General features: G+C 33.8%; 2 protein-coding genes across 6 annotated transcripts in view; one reads left to right on the forward strand and one right to left on the reverse strand.

Moving 5' to 3' along the window:
* Positions 1 to 22,546, reverse strand: part of LOC111503077 (trissin receptor) — a 307,365-nt gene that overhangs the window by 266,447 nt on the left and 18,372 nt on the right. Inside the window, exon 1 of one of the 5 annotated variants that reach the window (XM_074184426.1) lies at positions 6,766 to 6,955. The exons of the other annotated variants lie outside the window; for them this stretch is intronic. The gene's annotated coding sequence lies outside the window, so the exon portion shown is untranslated. Of the gene's footprint in view, positions 1 to 6,765; positions 6,956 to 22,546 lie in introns of those variants that run through there. 5 annotated transcript variants of the gene reach the window in all.
* LOC111510032 (apyrase) lies at positions 833 to 21,792 on the forward strand. Its single transcript, XM_074184421.1, has 9 exons — positions 833 to 989; positions 7,249 to 7,468; positions 10,021 to 10,218; positions 10,732 to 10,942; positions 12,984 to 13,181; positions 18,105 to 18,262; positions 19,022 to 19,112; positions 19,171 to 19,296; positions 21,382 to 21,792. The coding sequence occupies exons 1-9, from the start codon at positions 868 to 870 to the stop codon at positions 21,708 to 21,710; spliced, it is 1,653 nt and encodes a 550-aa protein (XP_074040522.1). The 5' UTR covers positions 833 to 867; the 3' UTR covers positions 21,711 to 21,792.

The raw sequence follows: 22,546 nt of genomic DNA on the forward strand, positions 1-22,546 counted from the left end.
GAATGGTCAAATCGATTTAGTTTACTCACCGGTTTTCAAATTAGCGTATCCGCATTGTAAATTGTATACTCAGATACTCAATCAAGCCAAGCACCTCTATTATTATCTACAGGGGTGCTATATGAGGGCTAATGTAATCAACCATTGTTAGTTTAATGTATAAGTTTGAAAATGTCCTTTTAGAACGAAACTGCAGTAACGTTTGTTACAAATAAATGTAGTGAGAAACATAGAAAGTTTAAATTCTTTTTTCTTAATCTATTCCTTACCCTCAGACTCATACAGGCTAATAAGCCTGTAGTTCTTCTTGACCATCAGCAAGACGATATTCATCGTGGAGTTTTCGGTTTCGGTTATCTAGACCACTCTGTCAAGATGATTGTTTTGATTATTGGAGTCCTTGATAAGATAATAATTTGTCTACTCTCGAATGCAGAAGTCTTTAATTCTTCAATCATTTTGTCTACTTGGAACACATGATTCTTGGGCACAATGTTCACTTACCCATTTGATGATGCTGGTGCGCCCTCACGAATATATCGAAGCTTCAGTGATAGGGTCCGACCAGCTCAACCCAATCGACTTTGTGAAGCAGCTGCAACTATTTGATCGAGTTTGAATAGGTATGTGCCACAATACACCTTTGCGTGTTGCAGTGAACGGTCAAATAGAATCAGTCACTTCGGTCCTACTCCTATTCCATTCTTATTTATTCTCCGGTCGTCACTAATAAACCCAATAGTAGAACCCTCTAACATCATCGACGTTACGCCTATGCGAATGTTATCTTCTCTTTTTCAATAATAATTTGTAGAGTTATAGATAATATAATTGGTGAGATTTGAATTTTACTCCACTTTCGCTAAGATGTTGGTGTTATTGTGTGTTTTTTTTTGGTTGACCGATTTATTGGCCACAGCTTCACCTGCTGGGAGGACGAATGGATCTTTTGAGTTGTCGGTCATACATTTTAACGACTTTCATGCAAGGTGAGTTAGGTATATCAAAATTTTTAGGTGATTAACGGTCTGTTTTATATCTTTATGTGCGTTGAACAGTGTTTCATGTTAAATGTTATCAGTTTTACAACTTAGTATTTGAAAAAGGTGCCGTGGCGGCAATTAAGATTTTACGACTCAAATAAATATGATAGAAAAGGGTATATTTACATTTACTTAATTCGATATCGTTATGATTAAAATGAAAAGTTATCTAAGTGAAATGGAAAGGCAGGAAAGAAACAATCCCAGAGGTCAAAAGTTGAAATTTTCATAATGAAAACGTAATCATTTATACTTGATACATGAAACTAAAAATAAAAATAAATGAATCAAGAAAACCAGATTTCAATGAAATATCTAGATGAATATGTTGATAATGAGGGGAAAACATATTGGGATACAAAAAGGAAAAAAGGGCCCATTTGAAACAGATTGAAGATGATGAGCTGATCTTCATTATTGAATGCTTTTAATTTTTCCAAACGTATAGTAGATCAGATATTAAAATATTCTACGGTGAATATGTTGCATTGATGATTTTCCAGAAAATATACAGGGTAGGGCACCGAAAACGAAACAGATCGAATATCTTCAAAACACATGTGATCTGAAAAAAATGCAAAAACACGTCCATTTGTAATCCAAGGGGGACATCTTCCTATCATAACCTCAACTGTCGTACCTCTTCCCCCACCCCTCGGTGACTATCCGGCAAACAATTTGAATAGGGAAAGTAGTAAGTGTGAGATATCGTTAAAAAGGTATCATAAGGAATTCAGCCATGTCAATTTTAGCTACCTAACTTTCGATTTTGCCGCCTTCTTGCGGAAAAAAAACTGTTCCATATTCCAAATTATGATAGGAAGATGTCCCCCTTGGATCAAAAATCGACGAGTTTTTGCATTTTTTCAGAACACATGTGTTTTGAAGATATTCGATCTGTTTCGTTTTCGGTGCCCCATCCTGTATAATTGTTCATGGGCAGAATGGACAGAAAGAAGACAGTAGAAAACTAATTTGAACAATTAAGTTCTGAAAAATCGCTCTCAGAGAACTGAACTCGAATCTATGCTGAATTTGATGCCTTTGCAAAAAGTGTAAAAAATTATTTTCTTGTCAATTTTATGAACTATTTTGTCTAGAAGTATTGATTTTATAGACATAACAGTAACCAGTAACCAGTTATCAGCTTGTGAGACAATATCATTTGAACATAATCCTCGGAAACTTTTTTCAATTGTATATTGTACAAATCACTGACACTGGAAAATTAGAAGCCTCCGATGCTGGTATCACTTAGTTAATATCTACTAGTAGTAATGTTTTTCTCACTGGCTATTTTTCAATGTGAGATGGATAACATTGAATCAACACGTTTTCTTTGAAGGAGTTTAAATATCTCATTTATTCTGACCAACATACTTTCAGTTGCAATTCTCACAGCTACCATTCTCAAGGCTAATTATAACTTGTTTAAGTACATAATCAGTTTTGAAGGCTACGTACATAAGTGAATTTTCTAAATTTTCATTCAGTCAATTAGGAATAGCACATGTGATACACTGTTTGGAACCTTTGGCGTGGTAATGAATATTACTGGAGTTGAAATATAAGGGTTTTGAGTTTCTTATTCAGCGTACACGTTTTCCTGATGTATTTTGATTCAATCATCTAATCTATATGTTAGTTTTTTATATAGACTATAGCTGAGATACTACATTTAGTGTACAAATGATCGATTTCGAAATCAAACCATTTCTCTTTGGCGAATTTCTGGACTTCATCAGCAACTAAAGAATATCTTTAGAGAACGAATAGCTGCTTGTAAACTCCAAGAATAGCAATACTGTCTTAACAAATCATCGACTTAGATTCAAAAGATATTCGTTGCTTTCATCTATATTTCTGGTAACATTTTTCTTAAAATCGCATACTCATTTGCTTGGGGGAAACGTAACAAATCTGTGGACAAGTTAGTATAAGAATTATACTTGAGAGTTGACACAAAGGGTTAATTTCAAAATTGCTGTCACTTGTGCTGTTAGGCACAATGTGACAAAACTGACATATGAAAGAGTGATTTAGTCGGATACGTCTTCTATTAGTTGTGTAAATCTTTTTAGTAAATGTTTCTTTTCAACATTACTATACATACATATATCAAAATGAGCTTGCTTCTCCCAACCTCATTTTCCAGATACACATAATATTACTTTTCTGATTGATTCGGCCGTTATATGATGAAGATCCATTGTAATTTCATAAACTACACCTCACCATTTAATCTCCACAAATTTCATTTGAAAATATATCACGACATGTTTCGCTAACACAGTAGAGGAGAGTGACCAAATATGGAATACCATTTTGTTTATTACACATAATTTGACTAAACGTTACAAATGAAAAACATTTTGTAGTCATTGATAATAATCATATATTTACGCTTCATTTTGTAACAAGTTTTGGTTACTTCGACTAATTTTAAATAAAATTTAAATAAAAAAATAAATAATGATAAATGTATCTAAATATGAAATATGTATCCCATATATGGAATACTATAAACACTATGAAATTTTAAATTTGACTTGAACAATATTCTTTGGAAATATTGGTATAACTTAGAAAGGAACACAAATCATTTGCAAAAATCACAAATCCCGGCATTAGACTATGTTCCTGCGCAATCATTATGTGTCCAGCATACCACAGAGAATACACTCCGAATTGAAGGGGTTATATTTTTAGGAGTGATTAATTTTTGGGAAAGAAAGTTTTTGGCTTTCTACTACTCCATCTTGATACAAAAGAAGGGGGTGAGGGAATCTTCCAAAGAAAGGAAGGAAGTAATCAATTTGAAAATAAGTAACTCAATACATGGATGTGTAGATCATGCAAAGAAGTAACTTTCAGACACAAACTGAAAGAAAGTCCTTCTGAAACAGCTACTTTCATATAAAAATTGAATTACAGGAAAGAAAAAAAATTCTTTCGAAACAAATACTTCTATATGAACACTGAATTATACAGGAAATACTTTTCTTTACTCAGTTCAGTGAACGGATAAGTGAAAGTACTCAAACGACCCATAGTCATCTCTCGGAGCAATCAGTCCAGTCATCACCCGAAGACAATTGTAGATACTAACAATCGAAACGTCATGAACTAACGTGGCTTGGAATCTCTTAACTTTTTATTTTTATTTTCATTTGAATTTCTTTATTTTTTGTTCAATCGTTCTATTTTTACTTGTATTTTATTTCAGTATTATTTCATTTCAGATTGTTTTTTGCTTAATATAAGTGTTATTTTCAGCTATTCGATGAAATGAAAGTCCGAACTAGTGAAAGTTTACTTTTCTTTTTGGTTCTGGATTGATGTCATATGGAGAAACAAGTCCTAAACCACAGCGAGAAATTCCGAAAGTTGAGGGCAGAGGTTCAATATTTGTATCTTGTCTGAATGTAGAAACTTCAATTGAAGGCTTACCATCATCAGGTATGGAACGCCGTTTTACTTTTTATTGTCACAAATATTCATTTCTCAATTTATTCAACTAACAATGTATTTGTTTGAATTTAATTGATTCATGCATTTGTTCGACACATTAAAAACGATTGTTCCCAAAATTTGTTCTATTTTAAATGACACTCGATTTAAAATGTTACATGAATTAATTTGTTTGATGAAAAGTTGCGAACAGTTATAATATGGATTCATTGTTTGAAATTTTTGGAAGTAAATGTTTGTCATATATACTTTTTTTGTAACTATCGAATAATTTACTACAATTTCTGTGAAACATGAATAAAATGGTTTGATGATAATTATAGTTACATGAATTAAAACGATTGTTGATAATTTTAATTCGGCGCTAGCGTCGAACGGATTCTTGCAGAAGCTGAATTTTCAAATCTGGCAACATGATAGTTTAGTGATAGTAACACAATATTCCGTCCGACCGCAGCGCCGAATAAAAATTATCAACAATCAATTTAATTCATGTATCACCTAAAAGCAACAATCAAAACAATTCATTTTTACAAAATACCAATAGAAAGTAAAACGGCGTGGCACGCCGTTTTGCTTTTTATTAATATTCATTTGAAATGAGCTGAATTATTTTGTTTGTCGAATTTCAGTGATACATGAATTAAATTGATTGTTAATAATTTTTATTCGGCGCTGTCGTCGGGCGTATTTTTATGGAACTACTCAACTGTATATATGTATGGCGTTGGTCATAGTACGGTAATAATCCGTTAGACCGCAGCGACGAATAAAAATTATCAACAATCAATTTAATTCATGTATCACCTAAATGCAACAGTCAAAACAATTCATTTTCACAAAATAATATTTCTTTGAAATGATCTGAATTATTTTGTTTGTTGAATTTCAGTGATACATGAATTAAATTGATTATTGATAATTTTTATTCGGCGCCACGGTTGAACGGCGTGTTGTCGTACTATAAATGAACTAGCATGTTGCCATATGTAACAATTGAAGTTCTTGATAAATCCGCTCGATACCGCGCCGAATTAAAATTATCAACAATCGTTTTGAATGTATCTTTCAAATACAACAAACGTTTTAAATCATCAAAAAATTTAATTTTTTGTCAGAAATTAGCTTTTTAAAAAGACTGATGAAATAAAATGATACTTGCTTGAGAATGTTTTGCACAAAAATTGTAACCAAATTTTAAATTGAATGCATTAAAGTGAATGTTGCAAATATTGAACACTTTCAATAAAATTGAAATATAACAATCTTTATTATTCATAGAAAAATATTTAGTATGGAAAGTTAATTTGCTATATTTTCAGACAAACGAAAGTCTATTTTTATTACCAACTATGTTTCATGGAAAAACTTTGACAGTCATTCAAATATATTCATTGAAATTTTATTCCCAAACTTACTTTTAGAAAGTGAATTTAAAAATTCATTGTAATTCAACAGTCATATGAATAACTAACATTTTATTGAAAGGTTAAAATTATATGCGGAAATGAAACGTTTGTTGAATTTACTGGAATAATACATTCCATTGATTGTTGAATTAAAATGTTGGTTTATTGCTGAGTTGAACTATATGTATATAGATTATTTTTCAGCATAATATATAATAAATTGGCGTTCCATTTTCCAATACTCTGAAATAATATTTTTCTTCGGAATCAATAAAAGCTTCAAGTTATTTCATTACTCTTTTTTATTCAAATAACAATTTTATTCATGTAACATTTTAAATCAAGTGTCATTTAAAATAGAACAAATTTTGCGAACAATCGTTTTTAATGTGTCGAACAAATGCATGAGTCAATTAAATTCAAACAAATAAATTATTAGTTGAATAAATTGAGGAATGACTATTTGTGACATAATCAGGTGTTCTAAGATTGTCCATCGATTTTTCTAAAGGTTGGGAACTTGTCATTGGTGTAACGTGGATGCCAGCCATTCTGATGAAAAATACTTTCTAATTCATGTGGTAATTCATAATTACCACAATCATCTAATCAGCTAATACCTAAAAGAACCAATTATGGAATATTCCATAATTGAATACTATAATTTGTCCAAATTTGGATTTTCCAACGACTTAAAACTGAGATTTATATTTTTATATTTGATAAGTTAATACAATCAAATACCGCTAAAACTCACAAAAGAACATCTAAACAATGTCTAGAAGGTATAACAACAATACTGTGTGCACTTTTTATGCGAAAAATACGTGTTTTTTACATACCTTAGGTAGTTATTCGGAAGCGACAAAACAAAACACTGGTATTAAGATGAAGGGACTCGCTTGACTGACATGTTATGACCTGTACGCTGTACGCGCGAACGCGGACACTTTGAAAGAGACGAATAATTACTGCATGTGTCACTTTCCATTTGATAGAAATGCCTGTATTCCACATTACGGATACTATTCCATATTTGTTCACTCTCCTCTAGCTTTATCAATAGTTATTTGTATTAAAATCACTGTGATTTGAATACAAATAACTGTTGATAAAGCTACTGTGTTAGCAAAACATGTCGTGATATATTTTTCAAATAAAGTTTATGGATATCAAATTGTGAGGTGTACTTTATGAAAAAAAACATATAATAACTTCCAGCAAATGCAGTCAAAAAATTCTTTAACGTTCAGCGTATTTCAAAAATAATAAAATATACTTTCAGAAAAAAAGGAGATTGAATTTATTTCGGAATGTTTTCGCAGATTCGACCAGATAAATGAAAATGGCGGCTCTTGCAAAAAGGAGAGTGAATGTGTTGGTGGATTCTCAAGACTATACACTCAAATAAAAAAAATTCGCGAAGAAAACCCGAAGTCAATTTTACTAAATGCGGGAGATACTTTCCAAGGGACCCTGTGGTATTCAATTGGCAGATGGAACCTTACCCAACATTTCATGAATAAACTCAACATCGATGCCGAGGTAAGAAATCTGGAAAATTCAGCTTTACCAAATCTAGAAATCAAAATATATTTTTGAGTTCGTACTTCTTTCGAAATTTTCTCAATGGTTCACGAAACCACAACACTTGTAATACTATACAATACCTGCTTCATCGAGCCACTGAACCAAAATGTGAAACTCCGTTTTGTGAAAAATCTCGCAATTGAAATACGTTGCCTTGGTCAAAAAGAGGGCTTGTTAGAATCATGATAAATACAATATGTAGAACTGAAACCTCTGGCGTAGAGAAACAATGAAACAAACAATCCTCGCACATACCTCAATTTTTTGTTCAAGGTCGTCATCAGTGCTTGCTCGATTGATTTCAGAAATCCCTTAATGAGACATTATACAATGATTTTAATATCACATAACGACATTTTTTGAATCGATTGGTAGCTACTTTCGATTAATTGTAATAAGTGAATACAGCATGAAACACAGGCATCGGTTTTCTTCAAGAAAATAAATGTCTCCGAACCGGATATAATAATGTCAGGTCAGACAATCTCGCTTTCTATTTTTATAAGTTTGTTGGGGCTTAAAATGGACACCATTATGTCTTGGCACAATCATGTCGCTGGAATTGCAAAGGCTGCTTCTCAAAAGCTTGGAACACTGTTCCGAACCAGAAAACTATACACACCTCAGCAACTTTTGATGCTTTATAACACTCAGATCAGACCTTCTTTGAAGTACTGTTCTCATGTTTGGAGCTCTGCCCCCAAACATACCCTAAAATTGCTGGATTTGATCCAGAAAAGAGGCGTCCGCCTGATTGAAGACGCGAACATCGCGTGCAACCTTGATAGTCTGGACCATCGAAGAAAGATTGGAGATTTTTCTCTCTTCTATAGATACTTTCACGGGAGATGTTCAAATATACACCGATGTTTCGCCTTAAGATACTTGCCCTAAGGCTCTTCAGTACCAAATTGGATAACATTAAAGAAAATACACACACTTCATTCATGAATTATGATTTTTTAATGTCTCGGAATAAGTTTGATCTGCTTATGTCATCGATGAAAGTTACTTCTTTGCATGATCTACACATCCATGTATAGAGTTACTTCCTTCCTTTCTTTGGAAGATTGCTTCATCCTTCTTTTTGTAACGAGATGAAGTAGTAGAAAGCCAAAAACTTTCTTTCCCAAAAATTAATCACTCCTAAAAAATATAACCCCTTCAATTCAAATAAGATTCCTCTTGGCTGGGATTAAATCAAATAGGTTAATGAATGTCATTACGATGTCATCGATGACATAAGCTGATCAAGCTCATTCCGTAACATTAAAAAATCGTAATTCATGAATGAAGTGTGTGTATTTTCTATAATGTTATCCAATTTGGTACTTAAGAGCCTTAGAGCAAGTGTCTTAAGGCGAAACATCGGTGTATACCAGTGAGGATGGCAGTGTTCTATGTATGTCCAATCTGTTACCATTCATTTAAAGTAGAACTCATGTGAAGGATATCTGAATTTTATTCCACAACGAATGATTGAAATACAAACTGAGTAGAGAAAAGTATCTTCTGTATAATTCAGTGTTCATATAGAAGTATTTGTTTCGAAAGAATTTTTTCTTTCGTATAATTCAATGTTTATATGAAAGTAGCTGTTTCAAGAGGACTTTCTTTCAGTTTGTGTCTGAAAGTTACTTCTTTGCATGATCTACACATCCATGTATAGAGTTACTTCCTTCCTTTCTTTGGAAGATTTCCTCATCCTTCTTTTTGTATCAAGATGGAGTAGTAGAAAGCCAAAAACTTTCTTTCCCAAAAATATATGGAATGTTTTTTGAGAATTCAATTGAGAGTTAGCTTCATATAGCTATTTTCTACACAATTAACTATCTAGTTATTTACAACACAATTTTAATATAGCTATTCACAATGAGAAAAAGTTTCAGGTGAATTTCTGGTTCTGAATACGAAAAAAAATTGTGTTTTGAAACGTCGACCATCTAAAGAAAGCTGAGTATAGAAATTATTTTTTTCAATTTAACACGACAGTTGAATGGTTGATTCAGCTTTGTTCATTATTCAGACTGTAGAAGGTTTCATAACCGAAAGATAGTGAGAAACTTTGTCTTTTCCACAAAATCAATCCATATCCATCACAAAATTATTAACAATGCTGCTCCTACGATGAAGTCGTAATGCCGTATACTGCGTAATATTGCTAGTAAATTCACTGTAACAAAAATGAAATCGCAAGAGAGGAGCGCCGTGTTAATGATTTCACTCTCTCTCTTTCTAACACATCACTATCCGTGATGAGGAATAAGTGAGTAAATAAAGTAAGTAATGGGCATATGTGTTGATAATTGAATTACATTGAATCGTATCATTATTGTTGTTATTATAATCATTATTATTCCTCTCATGAGTTCATCCGAAAACAAAAATTCAAATATTCAATTATATTGTTCTATTTTGAGTGAAATGATATCCGTTGATTACAAAAAAATCTTCTGGAAATTCAAACTTGTTATATAAATAACTAATAATTTCATACGCCTTTAAAGGTTTTGGGTAACCACGATTTTGATGACGGCATTGCAGGAGTCGTTCCTTACATAAAATCACTGAATCACCCAGTAGTTGCTTCGAATATAGATGACAGCTTGGAGCCAGATATTCAGAGAACTTACACGAAGAGCACAATTATTGAAAGAGATGGAAAGAAAATTGGAGTTATTGGCGTAATCACTTATTTCTGTGCAGTAAGTACACATTTCAAATAACTAAGAATTTTATAAAAATTTCGGTGTGAATCGGTATTTGTATATCTAAAAGTGAACATATCCAGAGAATTTTTTTCCGTTTTGTATCTAAGAATATGTACACATTTTTTGAAGACAAATCTCTTCGGCGGTGAATGTCGAATCTCAACTTTACAACTGATCACCCTGGAAAGCCTCGCTTAGGTAATACCTCTCATTAGTGCAGGAAAAATTCACCCCTCGACTGTATGTATGAAACCTTCTTCTAGAAGAAAGATTTGTTACCAATTAAGAGCTCCATCTCGTGAACAAAGCCCCAAATATTCATTATTCATAACGAATAATGAGTGGCTAATAAACGAATGTATTATTTCAATAAAAAGTGTCTTGAAAATTGAAGTGTTTTAATTATTGAAATATATCTTTGAAATACTTCTTTCCGTTCAGTGTAATGCATTTTGTAGAGTTATTAGTAAGGAAACAAAATTTATCACTACATATCAAATTTTGCAGGAAATTTCGCATACAGAAAAGCTGAAATTTCTTCCTGTGTCGCCCAGTGTCAATGAAGAAGCAGAACGTTTAGTCCGAGAAGAAGGAGTTTTCACTAATATTGTGTTGTCTCATGCTGCATACGAAGTGGATCAGATTATTGCACAAAATGCATCAGAAAAAATCAGTCTTATCGTTGGAGGACATTCACATTCATATTTGTATACTGGAGGTACGAAATATGTAATCTTCCACTTTAAAGTAATTTCCTTTTCACAAACTGAATCAAAATAAATATTTTTGTGTGTGTAGTTACTAATGTACGAACGTAAGAAGTTATAATTCGTTTTTTTTTATTATTTCTTGCTGTGATTTATTTGATTATTCGTTTAAATTTATTCATGTATTCCAAATAATTATATTGAAATTTATTTTGATAATATTTTGATATATATATATATATATATATATATATATATATATATATATATATATATATATATTTATATCCATTTTATTTTTTGGACTAATACGAAACACGTGTTGTAGGTTCAAATACACTTTAATCAGTATGGTAAATACAGTTGCCAATTCTCACGCAAACATACGTAGATATCTTCACTTTTACTCTGTTGGTAACTTCTTTTGAAAAATTACAATGTTGACTAGTTAACTTCAGGGACAGAGGACGTTTGTGCCGATGACGACCGTACTCAAAGGTGGGGTTATTGGTGGCTCCCTACGCCAGTAACCAGGCTGGATGTCGATGGATTCGACGATGTCGTCAGTGCGATAATGGATGTGTCATTTAAGAAAGTCATATTGAGAGGACTGACACTCCCCTAGTAAAAAAAATAATTGTGTTTTCATTAAAGAACAAGTGAATGAAAAACCTCGGGGTGGCAGTAAAATGGCCATATAAATCAATGAAGGAGAAACTAACTTCGGGGTGTCGGTTTTTCGTGATGATGTGCACGCGCATAGTGAAAATTTACTAATTTTTCCTTAACGCGTCAAATGAAGTGCACATATCCAGAACTTTCTTTTACTTCTACTCGGAATTTACCTTTTCCCTTTCGGTATGTATTCTGAACTCATGGAATAGGCCTTTTCATAATAAGACGAGCGCAAGCGTAGCCGTCATATTGAAATGGCGCTAATTCAAAACATTCGTACTGTTTTAATCAACAATGGCTGGGCAAGGAATATTATCTCTACAAACAAATAAATTATTGGAAAAAACCATTGATGGTGCTTCACTTGTTTATAATTCAGTTGAAGCTCATAATTTCGAACAATTGAAAAGGTGGTTAAGAAGTCATGGGCGTCCGCAAAAAGGAAAAAAAGTGAGCTGATTGAGAGGTTAGGTATCAGCATTTGTTTACTATCTAAAAACATATAAAAAAAATAGTATTGACAGTTTTATTCTTAATAATATTGTCAATTCATTTGATGTAATTGAAAATATATTTCAGTTGACAAGAGTATTACTTATGGAACTAATAAATAAATCAAGTCATTAATATTTTGAGGCTATACATATGACATTGATTAGACAAATATGTAAATACTGAATTGAATATGTTTAGTAATTTTCATTAGAAGGAAATATTTAATACAACATAATATATATGAAATTCATGAAATTTACTGTCAAAAATGCAATAAGGAATAATGTAGGTATGTTGAAATTCCTTATAGCCTAAAGGATCAGGATTTTGTTCAGTTGGATCACTTTCTCCAATGAAATGTAGTGAGCAAATATAAGTATATCCTTGGTAACATCATCAATAGGGCTTTGGAAAATTTATAAAATAGTATTTGTTGGTTTTGAATGATTTGTATCGTACATACATAGCTCCATAACAACACGTTTTGTTGTTTCTTTTCGTACAGATAGCATAATTATAATGAAGTATAAACATTTTTTTCTGGTTATTTTGACTTACTACTTCATTTTTTTTACTTTTTTCTACAATTAATAAACTTCAATTTAAATTTTTTAAACATGAGTTGCGGGCTCTTCAACATGGTTGTTTACAAAAAACAATACGAGAAAGATGGCTGATACTGACGCATACGCACAAAAAAAATTGATAAAAAGGCCTGTTGAAGCAAAATTAAGTCGCAGAAACGCTACACAACGTAATATATGAAATAGAATTGATATTAAATTTCCCTCGTATGGGAATCTATCATTTCTTTGTCATCTGATTTAGTTTATATCCGTCAATGAAATATTAAATGAATAAATTCAACGTTTTTCATTTCAGATAAACCACCAGGAACTGAGCCTGTTGTTGGTCCATATCCCACAATTGTTGAAAGTAAAAACAAAAAAAAGATTCTCATTGTCCAGGCATCAGCTTTCAGTAGATATTTGGGAAATATTACAGTTTTTTTCGATGAAAACGGAGAAGTTAGCGATTATTCCGGAGCACCGATATATTTGGATGGCAGCGTTCCACAAGGTAACATATTTTTGGTCATATATTCATCAATAATTTTTTCCCAATTAACAACAAGATCGTTTTCTGCTTTCAATAAAACTTTCTTCATGGTTTATTTCATGAACAATTTTCAACTTTGAATTTTTTTTGGTGTGATACATGGCGAAACTATTTTTGTATCGAATACAACCAGAACGTGTAGAGAACAAACCGGTCATCTAAAATCTGACAAGCGTTAAATGCTTGAACCGTTATTCAAAAAAGTAGTAAAAAAACTTTTAAAAAATTACAGAGCAAATAAACTCATACCGACTACAATTGTTATAATAAAACTCAAGTTGACTTCATTCCTGGAAAACAAAGTGTATCGAATGAATAATTCAGATTTAAAGAGCGGATTTTTGCAGACCATGCCATTGTCGACTCAACGAATCGCTTAAATAACATTACAATTTACATTTTTACCGATCTAGCTTATGCGGGAAGATTTGGTTTCAGCGTGTCACTATCAAAACCAAAGAAATCATTTTCAATGGGCAAAATCCCGCAACTTCGTAAGCGAGCCAATAGTAACTGAATGTTGTGCACGGAAAGAGACTGTCTTTGGTCCTAAACTAATCAGCATGTATGAAGGCTATTTTCCGGGTTTTCTGGCCGTCGTCTGCAGGATTTAATGGCGACGTTTCGTCTACTGCTGCGGTAGACCTTTTCAAAGGCGATGTGGTAACAGTCGCAATACCCGAGCTGGTGCTCTGGTTCTTGTTCGTGTTGTATCCAACGCATCAACTACTATTTTCATACTGGGCGCTCTATTTATATTGAATCACCTTTTCGTGTTCGTGTAGCTAGAAGGACAGGTACCCAGTTTTTAATGATATCCTTATAACACTTTTCAAGCCATTGCCTCGCATCTATGCACATTGCAAAATCAATACACAAAATCATTTTTTATGTATTATTTCGAAAATAATAAAAGTAGTCTCACTCTCAGCACAATAACTAACAAACTCATGAGCTGAATAACATGAGATTTCAGCTGCTTTCTTTTGAAGGTTAGTACTAACTGAAAAAGTGGTGAATGCGATAAGACTAACGCCGTTTGTTTGAAGGTGATTGACAATGTTTCATGTTGAATTTTATTAGTACAGGCTTCCATTGTCTGATATTATATAAAATGATTTGAAATCCCTGAAAGAAGTGAAAAAAGAAGAAAAAAGATGACTATTTATACGTCACTCGAGTACTTTCACTTATCTCCGCTTTCCTTTTTCCGCTTCACCAGTTTAGTGGGAGATGATTGTTTGGCGGGCATTGGCCATTTTTCCCCCCTTGATTATGAGTTTCCATATGTTGCGTATCTCTACGCTAGCTTGGCTGAATACATTGTTAGACAACATGTATGCAGCTTCTTTAGATTTCCTCCTGAACCAATGTTCCTCCCTGTGTATAATCTCAGCTTGGGACCACTCGATGTTATGTTGATGGATCCAAACATGCTCTGATATTTCTTATTTGCTGGTTTCCCCTCGCTGTGTGTGTTTCTTGTCTTCGGCAATGAGAACATTTAATGGCCTCTTAAACTCACCGATATAGGATTTTCCGCACTCATAGGGTACCCGGTAAATGCAATTCTTGGAATCGCAGTCCGCGTTTGGTGGCCTGGTTTTCGTGAGGCTGCTACGGCTAGTGTTTCCAGATCTGAAGCAGGTTCTGATGTTGTATTTGGATCCAATTCTTCTAATCCTCCGATGTAGGGAAGTAAAAGCACTGGTTGTGACGGCTTCTCTCCCTTGTGAGGTTCCTGCTGTCTTCTAGCCAAAGTCTGTCCAACCATCGCTCTGGAGTAGTCATTCTCTTGAAAATCAGATCATTTTTGATGATGTCTAGTTCCTTCTCGAGACCTTTCTTCGTTTTACAGAGCCCGAAAACATGGTCTAATAAAGTCTTGATGATTCTTTTTTCAGTCGATTGATGGTGGTTGGATTCGTGATTCAAATACTGTCCCGTGTGAATGGGTTTTTGGTATACAGATGTTTACCTCTGAGTGTCAGTCCTCTTCACCAAAATGTCTAAGAATGGCAATTCGTTTGTGACTTCCTTCTCCATTGTGGATGTGATGGAAGGTCTTAAGCTGTTGATGTGTTTCAGGAAGGTAAGTAGTTCAGTATTCCCATGGTTCCATATCATGAAGGTGTCATCTACGGATCTCAACCAGAGACGAGGTTTCTTGTGGGCTTCTTCGATGACCAGAGTTTCAAATCACTCAATTGTCTTCATTCGGTGAAATATTGAGATTCATTTTCATATTGCCAATTCATTGAAAATTCATTATTGGAACTCGTGCAGAAAGCAGTCAAATAAACAATAACAATTCATCTCAACCTCTCTCTACGTTACATTTTCATTAAATATGTTTTCAGCATGTTTGTTCAGTTAATGGAAAAAAAGGCGTGTTTTGTTGTGATATATAATGCACCAGTTACTTTCAGATTATACACGAATACTTTTTTATACTTTCTTTGTTTCAAAGTCTGCCGTAAAAATGTTTGTGTCATTCATTCTATACATAGTTGATGATATACAGAGCATTCTTGTTTGGCAGAACAGCTTTTCACACATTCATGTAATCCCATTCGACATTATCTACACTATCATGTCTATACATCAGAGTATAATACATGCCATTATTGCGGATTTGGGATTATCCTACCATCAATCCCGCTTGTCAGTAACGATGAAGTATTATTTATGTAGGTGATGGAAGAATGTGATGAATTTCAGTGAGAGATAATTACTCTTCTTGACATTATAAATATACAACTAACTCTATGAGTACTTTCAGGTATATTCTATCCATTTTTCATTTATTTTCATCATAATAATGAAGTAACAAATAAAAACCTATGAACAAGAATGTCTTTTCCAATGATATTACGCATAATTTCTGAAATATTATTTGACCATGTAAAATCTGTTTAAAATCTGTTTTTCCGTTAATCAGCTGCCGATATACAAACGATATGCAAACGATATACGAGGTTTGTTCAAAAGTAAGGTGAATTTTCTTTTTTCTCAAGATATATTTATCCAGCCATCAATTTATATTTCGCACCCTTTGAAGTAGCCCTCTTCAGATATAATACGCTTGAGTCAACGTTTTCTCCAATCCGTGAATTCGTTCTGATATGCACTTCTTGTATGTCCTTTAGCTCTCTCAGTGATTCGGTTTTAAACTCCTCAATCGTAAAAAAACACCATCTTTCATACGTCTACTCAATTTTGGGTATAGTAAACATTCATAGGGGAATAAATCTGGTGAACACGGGGGCATGATTAAGGTGTTGGGCTTTTCCATTGGGACGGTTGGAATTTGGTTTCGATGTCATAACCATATACCCATGATTCGACTTCAGTTATGACCCTTTTGAACAAATTTGGATTGCCGTTGACGTCATTGAACAATTCTTGAGCGATGCTCATGCAACGGTTTTTTTGTCAGCACTTCACAAACGATTTCCGCTGCCACACGCTTCTTGCCCAAAATTTTCGAAAAAATTGGATTGCTTGTGTCAACCGATATGCCGACATCCACATCAACTTCTCGACTAAGGATTTGATGATTCTCCATAACAATTTTCTTCACTTTTTCGAAATTTTCATGAAAAGTTTGTACCACTTATAAACATTTTTCTGACTCAGAGTACAATTACCGTATGCCACTGTCAACATTTGAAGTGTTCTTTGGGAACTCAAATCATAATTGCACCTTACATCACATACAATCCAAATCAATATCTAGGAGTTGACAACATTAAAACTATCGCGCGAGAAAATAAATTCAATCGGCCTGACAAACCAAAGCGATAAAACCGTATTTTTGTTCTTTATTGTCTTTGAGTAGATAGGTACTCAACTATTTCAAAATTGAAATTGATGGTTTCGGAAATGACTGTCATAATGATCTACTGAGGATGCTACCTTGGTTAGCAAAACACGCGTCGAGAGACCGTAATTTTGTTCTGGTGTTGGGAAAGTGTTTTCAATAGATTCACTTCACCCTAGAGGTTCCAGCCAACCGCACATTTGTGGTTTCAGTTGATAGATCTTGTGTTTACAAGGGGTTTTTTGAAACCCCTCGGTCGAGGACTTTTTCAATTTATTTTCTTACATTTGAGCTACAATGGAAATTGTTTGTAGTATCATATAAGGTTATTATAAAACTACCACTAACAAACAATTTCCATTTATGGAAAAAATCGTTTTCTTTCAATGAGGTGTTTATTCTGATCACTTGTAGCTAGCTCAGTTATGAACAATTTGTATTCTTTTTTCAGGTTGCGAGATTTCTCATTTTCGTGACTTGCGAAGTCATATCCATTTTTTAATATTTCATTCACTTCTATACTCTTAAGCCTGGAATTTTTTATTATTGTTTCGTTTTTCCCGTGGGTTTGAGAATAATTGACTACACCTTACAATTACACTCAACTTTTTTTCACTGCTACATAATCAATGCAACACAAAACTGAACTTCAGACTAATTGTCTAATAAGCTCACTTTGTACCCCATTCTCAACTAGACTAGCCCCATCTGCCTGCTAGCAGTGCTTATATATCTCAATGGAAGTCTTCGGAGGCCAATAGGAATATTCACGAATCGACGCAATACCTAGAACGATCTAGAAGCGCATGTAAAGTTGAGCGCGACCTTGGCCTAGTCACAGTCGATTGTCGAAGACCAGCGGCGGCGGGTGTTATTTTTTCGGGGGATAATTTACAAAAAAATATTCAGATAATAGTAAACCAAACCTCTAATATTCAGAATAAAGAAGCTTATTCTTTGCACATGTATTATTAATCGCATGAAATATTATGAATTCCGTTACTTCAATGACTAAAACTATTTTTTTTATCTCCTAATTGCTTTGTGTTTCTCTTTTCCAGATGAAGAAATCAACAAAGAATTGCTTCCTTGGAAAAAGATGGTAGATGAGCTAGGTGATAGGGTTGTCGGTTCAAGTTTAGTTGATTTGAGTAATGTAGACTGCGACCGGAAAGAATGTACACTGGGTAACTTCATAACCGATGCTACTGTATATTCAGTAGGTATATTTTCTAGTATTCTAGTATTCGAGTATTTCAGGTATGGAAATGTATTTTCGATGCCCACTGTCCCCATGTAACAAGCCGTACCCTGTTAATTCCATAGACGACATCACCGTAATGGGATATATTTATTCCTATTTAAAGTCAGGCTTGTTCTTCTCAACAGTTGAATTCACAAATACTCTTGTGAATTAGCCTGTTTAAAATCTTTTTTTTTTTTTCGTTAACCAGCTGTCGCACCCCTAGGAACAACTTTCGAAAGTCGAAACTTGTGCCAGCGAGGTCTTTCTTTTCCTGTGATTCCTAGCACGGGTTGGACGATAGGAAGTGAAAATCGATCGTACTGCCTCGCGGTTGGAACCACCGGTTTACACAGCGGTCGATTGAGTGAGTGGAGTAAACCACCCACGTCAACCCAATCAGTTACCACCCCACCTACTTACTGAATGAGATACCAACGGAAGCTTTTAATATTTTGCGGAGCAAATTATAAGTTTGTTCTTATTAATGGAAAAAACATACAGTCATCATTATAATTTCCGAATGATTCACAATTCCAATTATTGAACACTGATATTGAAAGGCTATGCTATGAGCCGCAGTCAAAATATTATACAAGTAATATTGCGCGATAATGTGGTTCATCCTTGAGCCTGTAACATTTCATTCTTGAAATTGGTAAATGGACTTATCTTTCACATAATACCTGGTAGTGTACCTATACGTATACCTTACCACACAAATTATTATTTCAGTTCACCAAATCGCCTCCACCTGGTGCTTGGACTGAAGTAGCATTGTCTGTAATAAATGCTGGTGGACTTCGAACCAGCATAGGCATTGGCAGTGAGTAACAATAAACCAATTCGTAAAAATTATCGAAAATATATTTAATTATCTTCAGATATTACTTATAGTGATGTAACAATTTCGCAACCTTTTTTGAACACGTTGGATATGGGAGAAATTGAAGGAAGGTATCTTAAAGAACTTCTCGAATTCAGCAGCGAAGATCTCATTCAGGTATCTGGTAAGTATTCCTGTAATTGATAGATAATTCTGAGTTGAAATATCGATCAGATATATATCTTTCATGTTCAATACAGTATTTAGTTTCAATATAATATAGTATTTTTCAAAGGCATCGATTTCAAGTGTTTTGTACATCAAATAATACAGTGCATTTCTTTAATGTCCCCCTCCCCTTTGATTTTTTGAACGGGTCAACTCAAAAAAATTGAAATTTGGGATAATGAAATTAATGCATGAATACTTTATTTTGAAGTGAAGTTGACAGATGAAACTTTCAAGATGGTGACTGGGCGCGATCTGGGAAAAAATTAAATGCTAAGAGGGGTCTTGTGACACATCTTTTTGAAGCTCATGACAAATGCTTCACGACACTAGAATATAATGTCTATATCTTCAACTACTACAAAATGGCGGCACTTTTAATAATTGCCTGAATACATTGACATTTAATTACATAATATGAGGTAATAAGCTTGAGGTCAGTTCAGAAGATGCTCGAAATGATTTCCTTGAACTTCTTGACATATGAACAGCGTAAACGAAATTTCACGTCGAACATTTTCGAACACACTAACATCAATATATCTACAAATATGTATTATTCTCTGCCGTATATCCAATATTGAAGCAGTTTCGGTTTCGTACACCTATTGCTTCAAATACACCATAAAAAAGTCTGAAGGTGTTAAATCTAGCGAGCGGGCTGGCCAGTTTGTATGACCTAGACGGCCAGTCCAACGACCGGGAAAAGTAGTAAACAGTTTCTCACTTGTCTGGAGTAATGCTCCATCTGCTGGTGATGCTCCATCTTGTTGGAATACAATATCCATATCGAATTCATCAGGATTCGCTTCGACGATTTCAGTGATGAGAGGGTCAACAGTAGTATCCAGCATATTCCAATACAGTTCCCCTGTTGAATTTTGATCAATAAATAGAGGCCCTACAATGTGGTTTCCCAATATTCCTGCCCAAACATTAATTTTTTCTGGATATTGGGTATGTGTCTCCCGGGAAACGTGAGGGTCGGTGTCACTCCAATAACGGCAATTTTGTCTGTGAACATTGCCTTTTGAATAAAAATGTACATTTGTCACTAAAACAAATATTGTGGAGATAGGTAGGATGCCTTGCAATGGTTTTCGTCATGATTTCACAGAATTCTCTTCTTCGATCAGGGTGATCTTCAGTTAATTGGTGAACCATTTTAATTTTGTATGGATGATACCTGTTCCTCTTCAAAAGTCTCCACACCGTAGAAGGAGGCACCTCACAAACATTCGCGACGGAATAAGTAAACTGTTCAGGATTTACTACCCTCTCACCAATTATTTGCACTTTCTGTTCTTCCGGGGCTTTTAGAGATTGTTGACGTGGTACCTTTCTACTAATAAAACCGAAAACTAAATGAGAATATTCTAACTGAACAATGATGTTCATTGTCGTACTAACATTTTTTGTGATTTTCGTAAACAAAAAGTAACTTAACAAACCTTATCGGGTTGATGGAATTGCCATATCGCATATAAAAAGAAATATTTCTAGAAATATTGATATAACTATATTTGTCTTCAGAAAATTATTAAATTTTCCGTCATTTTGTAGCAGCTGAAGATATTGACTTCAAATTCTAGGGTTGTCATGAGCTTCAAAATGATGCGTCACAAGATCCCCCCTTTTCATCTAATTTTTTTCCCAAATGGCGCCCAGTCGCCATCTTGAAAGTTTCATCTGTCAATTTCACTTTGAAATGAAGTATTCATGCATTAATTTCATTATCTCAAATTTCAATTTTTTGAGTTGATCCGTTCAAAAAATAAAAAGGACGGGGGCACATTAAAAAATGCACTGTATGAGAAATGTTCACTTATCTTTGGAAGTATACTACGAATAATGAATGAGGTAAGAGTTATTTGAATGTTTGTAGCTGCTAGATTGCTTTGTTGCGATAATCAAAGTTCTCCTTGAATTATCAAACCTAGACATGCACTCCATGGTTCATCCGAATATTTTAGATCGGTCAGTTCACTTTTACAAAGTATTGTGAATAATAATGAATGAGAAATATATTTTCACTTTTCAGGTATGAAAGTAGAAATGAACTTTGATCGTCCTTTGAACGACAGAGTAGTATCTGTCAAAGTGCGGTGCCAGAATTGTACCATACCAAGATATGAATACCTCGACCTAAACAAAACTTACAGAATTGCTGTGTGCTCATTTTTAAGAAAAGGTGGTAATGGATTCACGGTGTTAAGCGACAATTTGAAGAATGTTCGGGTAGGTCAGCTAGATATCGACGCTGTGATGGACTACTTAGCCCACCGCAGTCCGATATACCAAGAAGAAGAAGGAAGACTCGTCCTATCCGGGGAGATGAAGAAGAGAAGAATACAAACTGGTAGTGTGTAGGTACCAGTGAGAGCGATGAGAGAAATATCTAGGTAATTTTGTACAGAATCCTTGATATCACGTAAATGATACCAAACAGTAATCTGAGTGTTATGATTTTCCCTAACCGATATGGAGAAGTGAATTTACAATCCATCTTGACATTACTTAGATCTGATACCATTGGAGAATGGTATCAGATCTAAGTCAGATCAGATCAGTTAATACTTTTTCAGCTCGTGATTTACAAACAAACTATATTCATTTTGAAGTTTCAACAAAGTAAAAAATCATTATGAAAAAAAAAATGTTTTTAGCTCATTCAATAATATTATTTCAAAAACAAACTAAAAACATCTAAAACAATTGCTTTTGGTTATGAGCGAAACTTCACGACTTTATGTCACTGGTGTCTAAATTACTGTTTATTTTCATAAAATGGTAAGCTACCAAAATAACTACATGGGTTGGTCACCGGCATATTGTCAATCAAGCAACGTATTTTGTGATTTCAAAATATATGGAAAAACAACTTTCATTTCTTCTTATAACTGGAAGAAACATATCTGCCCTATAATGACATTTCGTGAAATCGCTTAAATGTGTGAACTATTTTGAAAAATTTTGTGTTCGAACAAAAATAGAAAACAAATATTCCAGGTATTTTTTTCTTCAAATTACGCTAGATAATGTTCGATGCTAAACCGAACTATGTAATGTGAATTTTGGAACGCACTAATAGTTTATGAAATGTCAGTTAATCTATCCTGGACACTTTGTGGTTTTATGTTCGATGGAAATTCATGAATTTAATTCTTGTTCAATTGTCCAGTGTTTCCTCTTAGACAAATTATGTG

The sequence above is a fragment of the Leptinotarsa decemlineata genome, unplaced genomic scaffold (genome assembly GCF_025532065.1).
Source record: "Leptinotarsa decemlineata unplaced genomic scaffold, Ldec_3_MD MMD2_tig00026354_RagTag_RagTag, whole genome shotgun sequence".
Taxonomy (NCBI): Eukaryota; Metazoa; Arthropoda; class Insecta; order Coleoptera; family Chrysomelidae; genus Leptinotarsa; species Leptinotarsa decemlineata.

Excerpts from the sequence above, each read along its gene's own strand:
- LOC111510032 (XM_074184421.1), top strand. The coding sequence starts at position 868 with ATGTTGGTGTTATTGTGTGTTTTTTTTTGGTTGACCGATTTATTGGCC. Across the intron at positions 990-7,248 it reads TTTAACGACTTTCATGCAAG|ATTCGACCAGATAAATGAAA; the intron begins GTGAGTTAGGTA and ends ATGTTTTCGCAG. Across the intron at positions 7,469-10,020 it reads AACTCAACATCGATGCCGAG|GTTTTGGGTAACCACGATTT; the intron begins GTAAGAAATCTG and ends ACGCCTTTAAAG.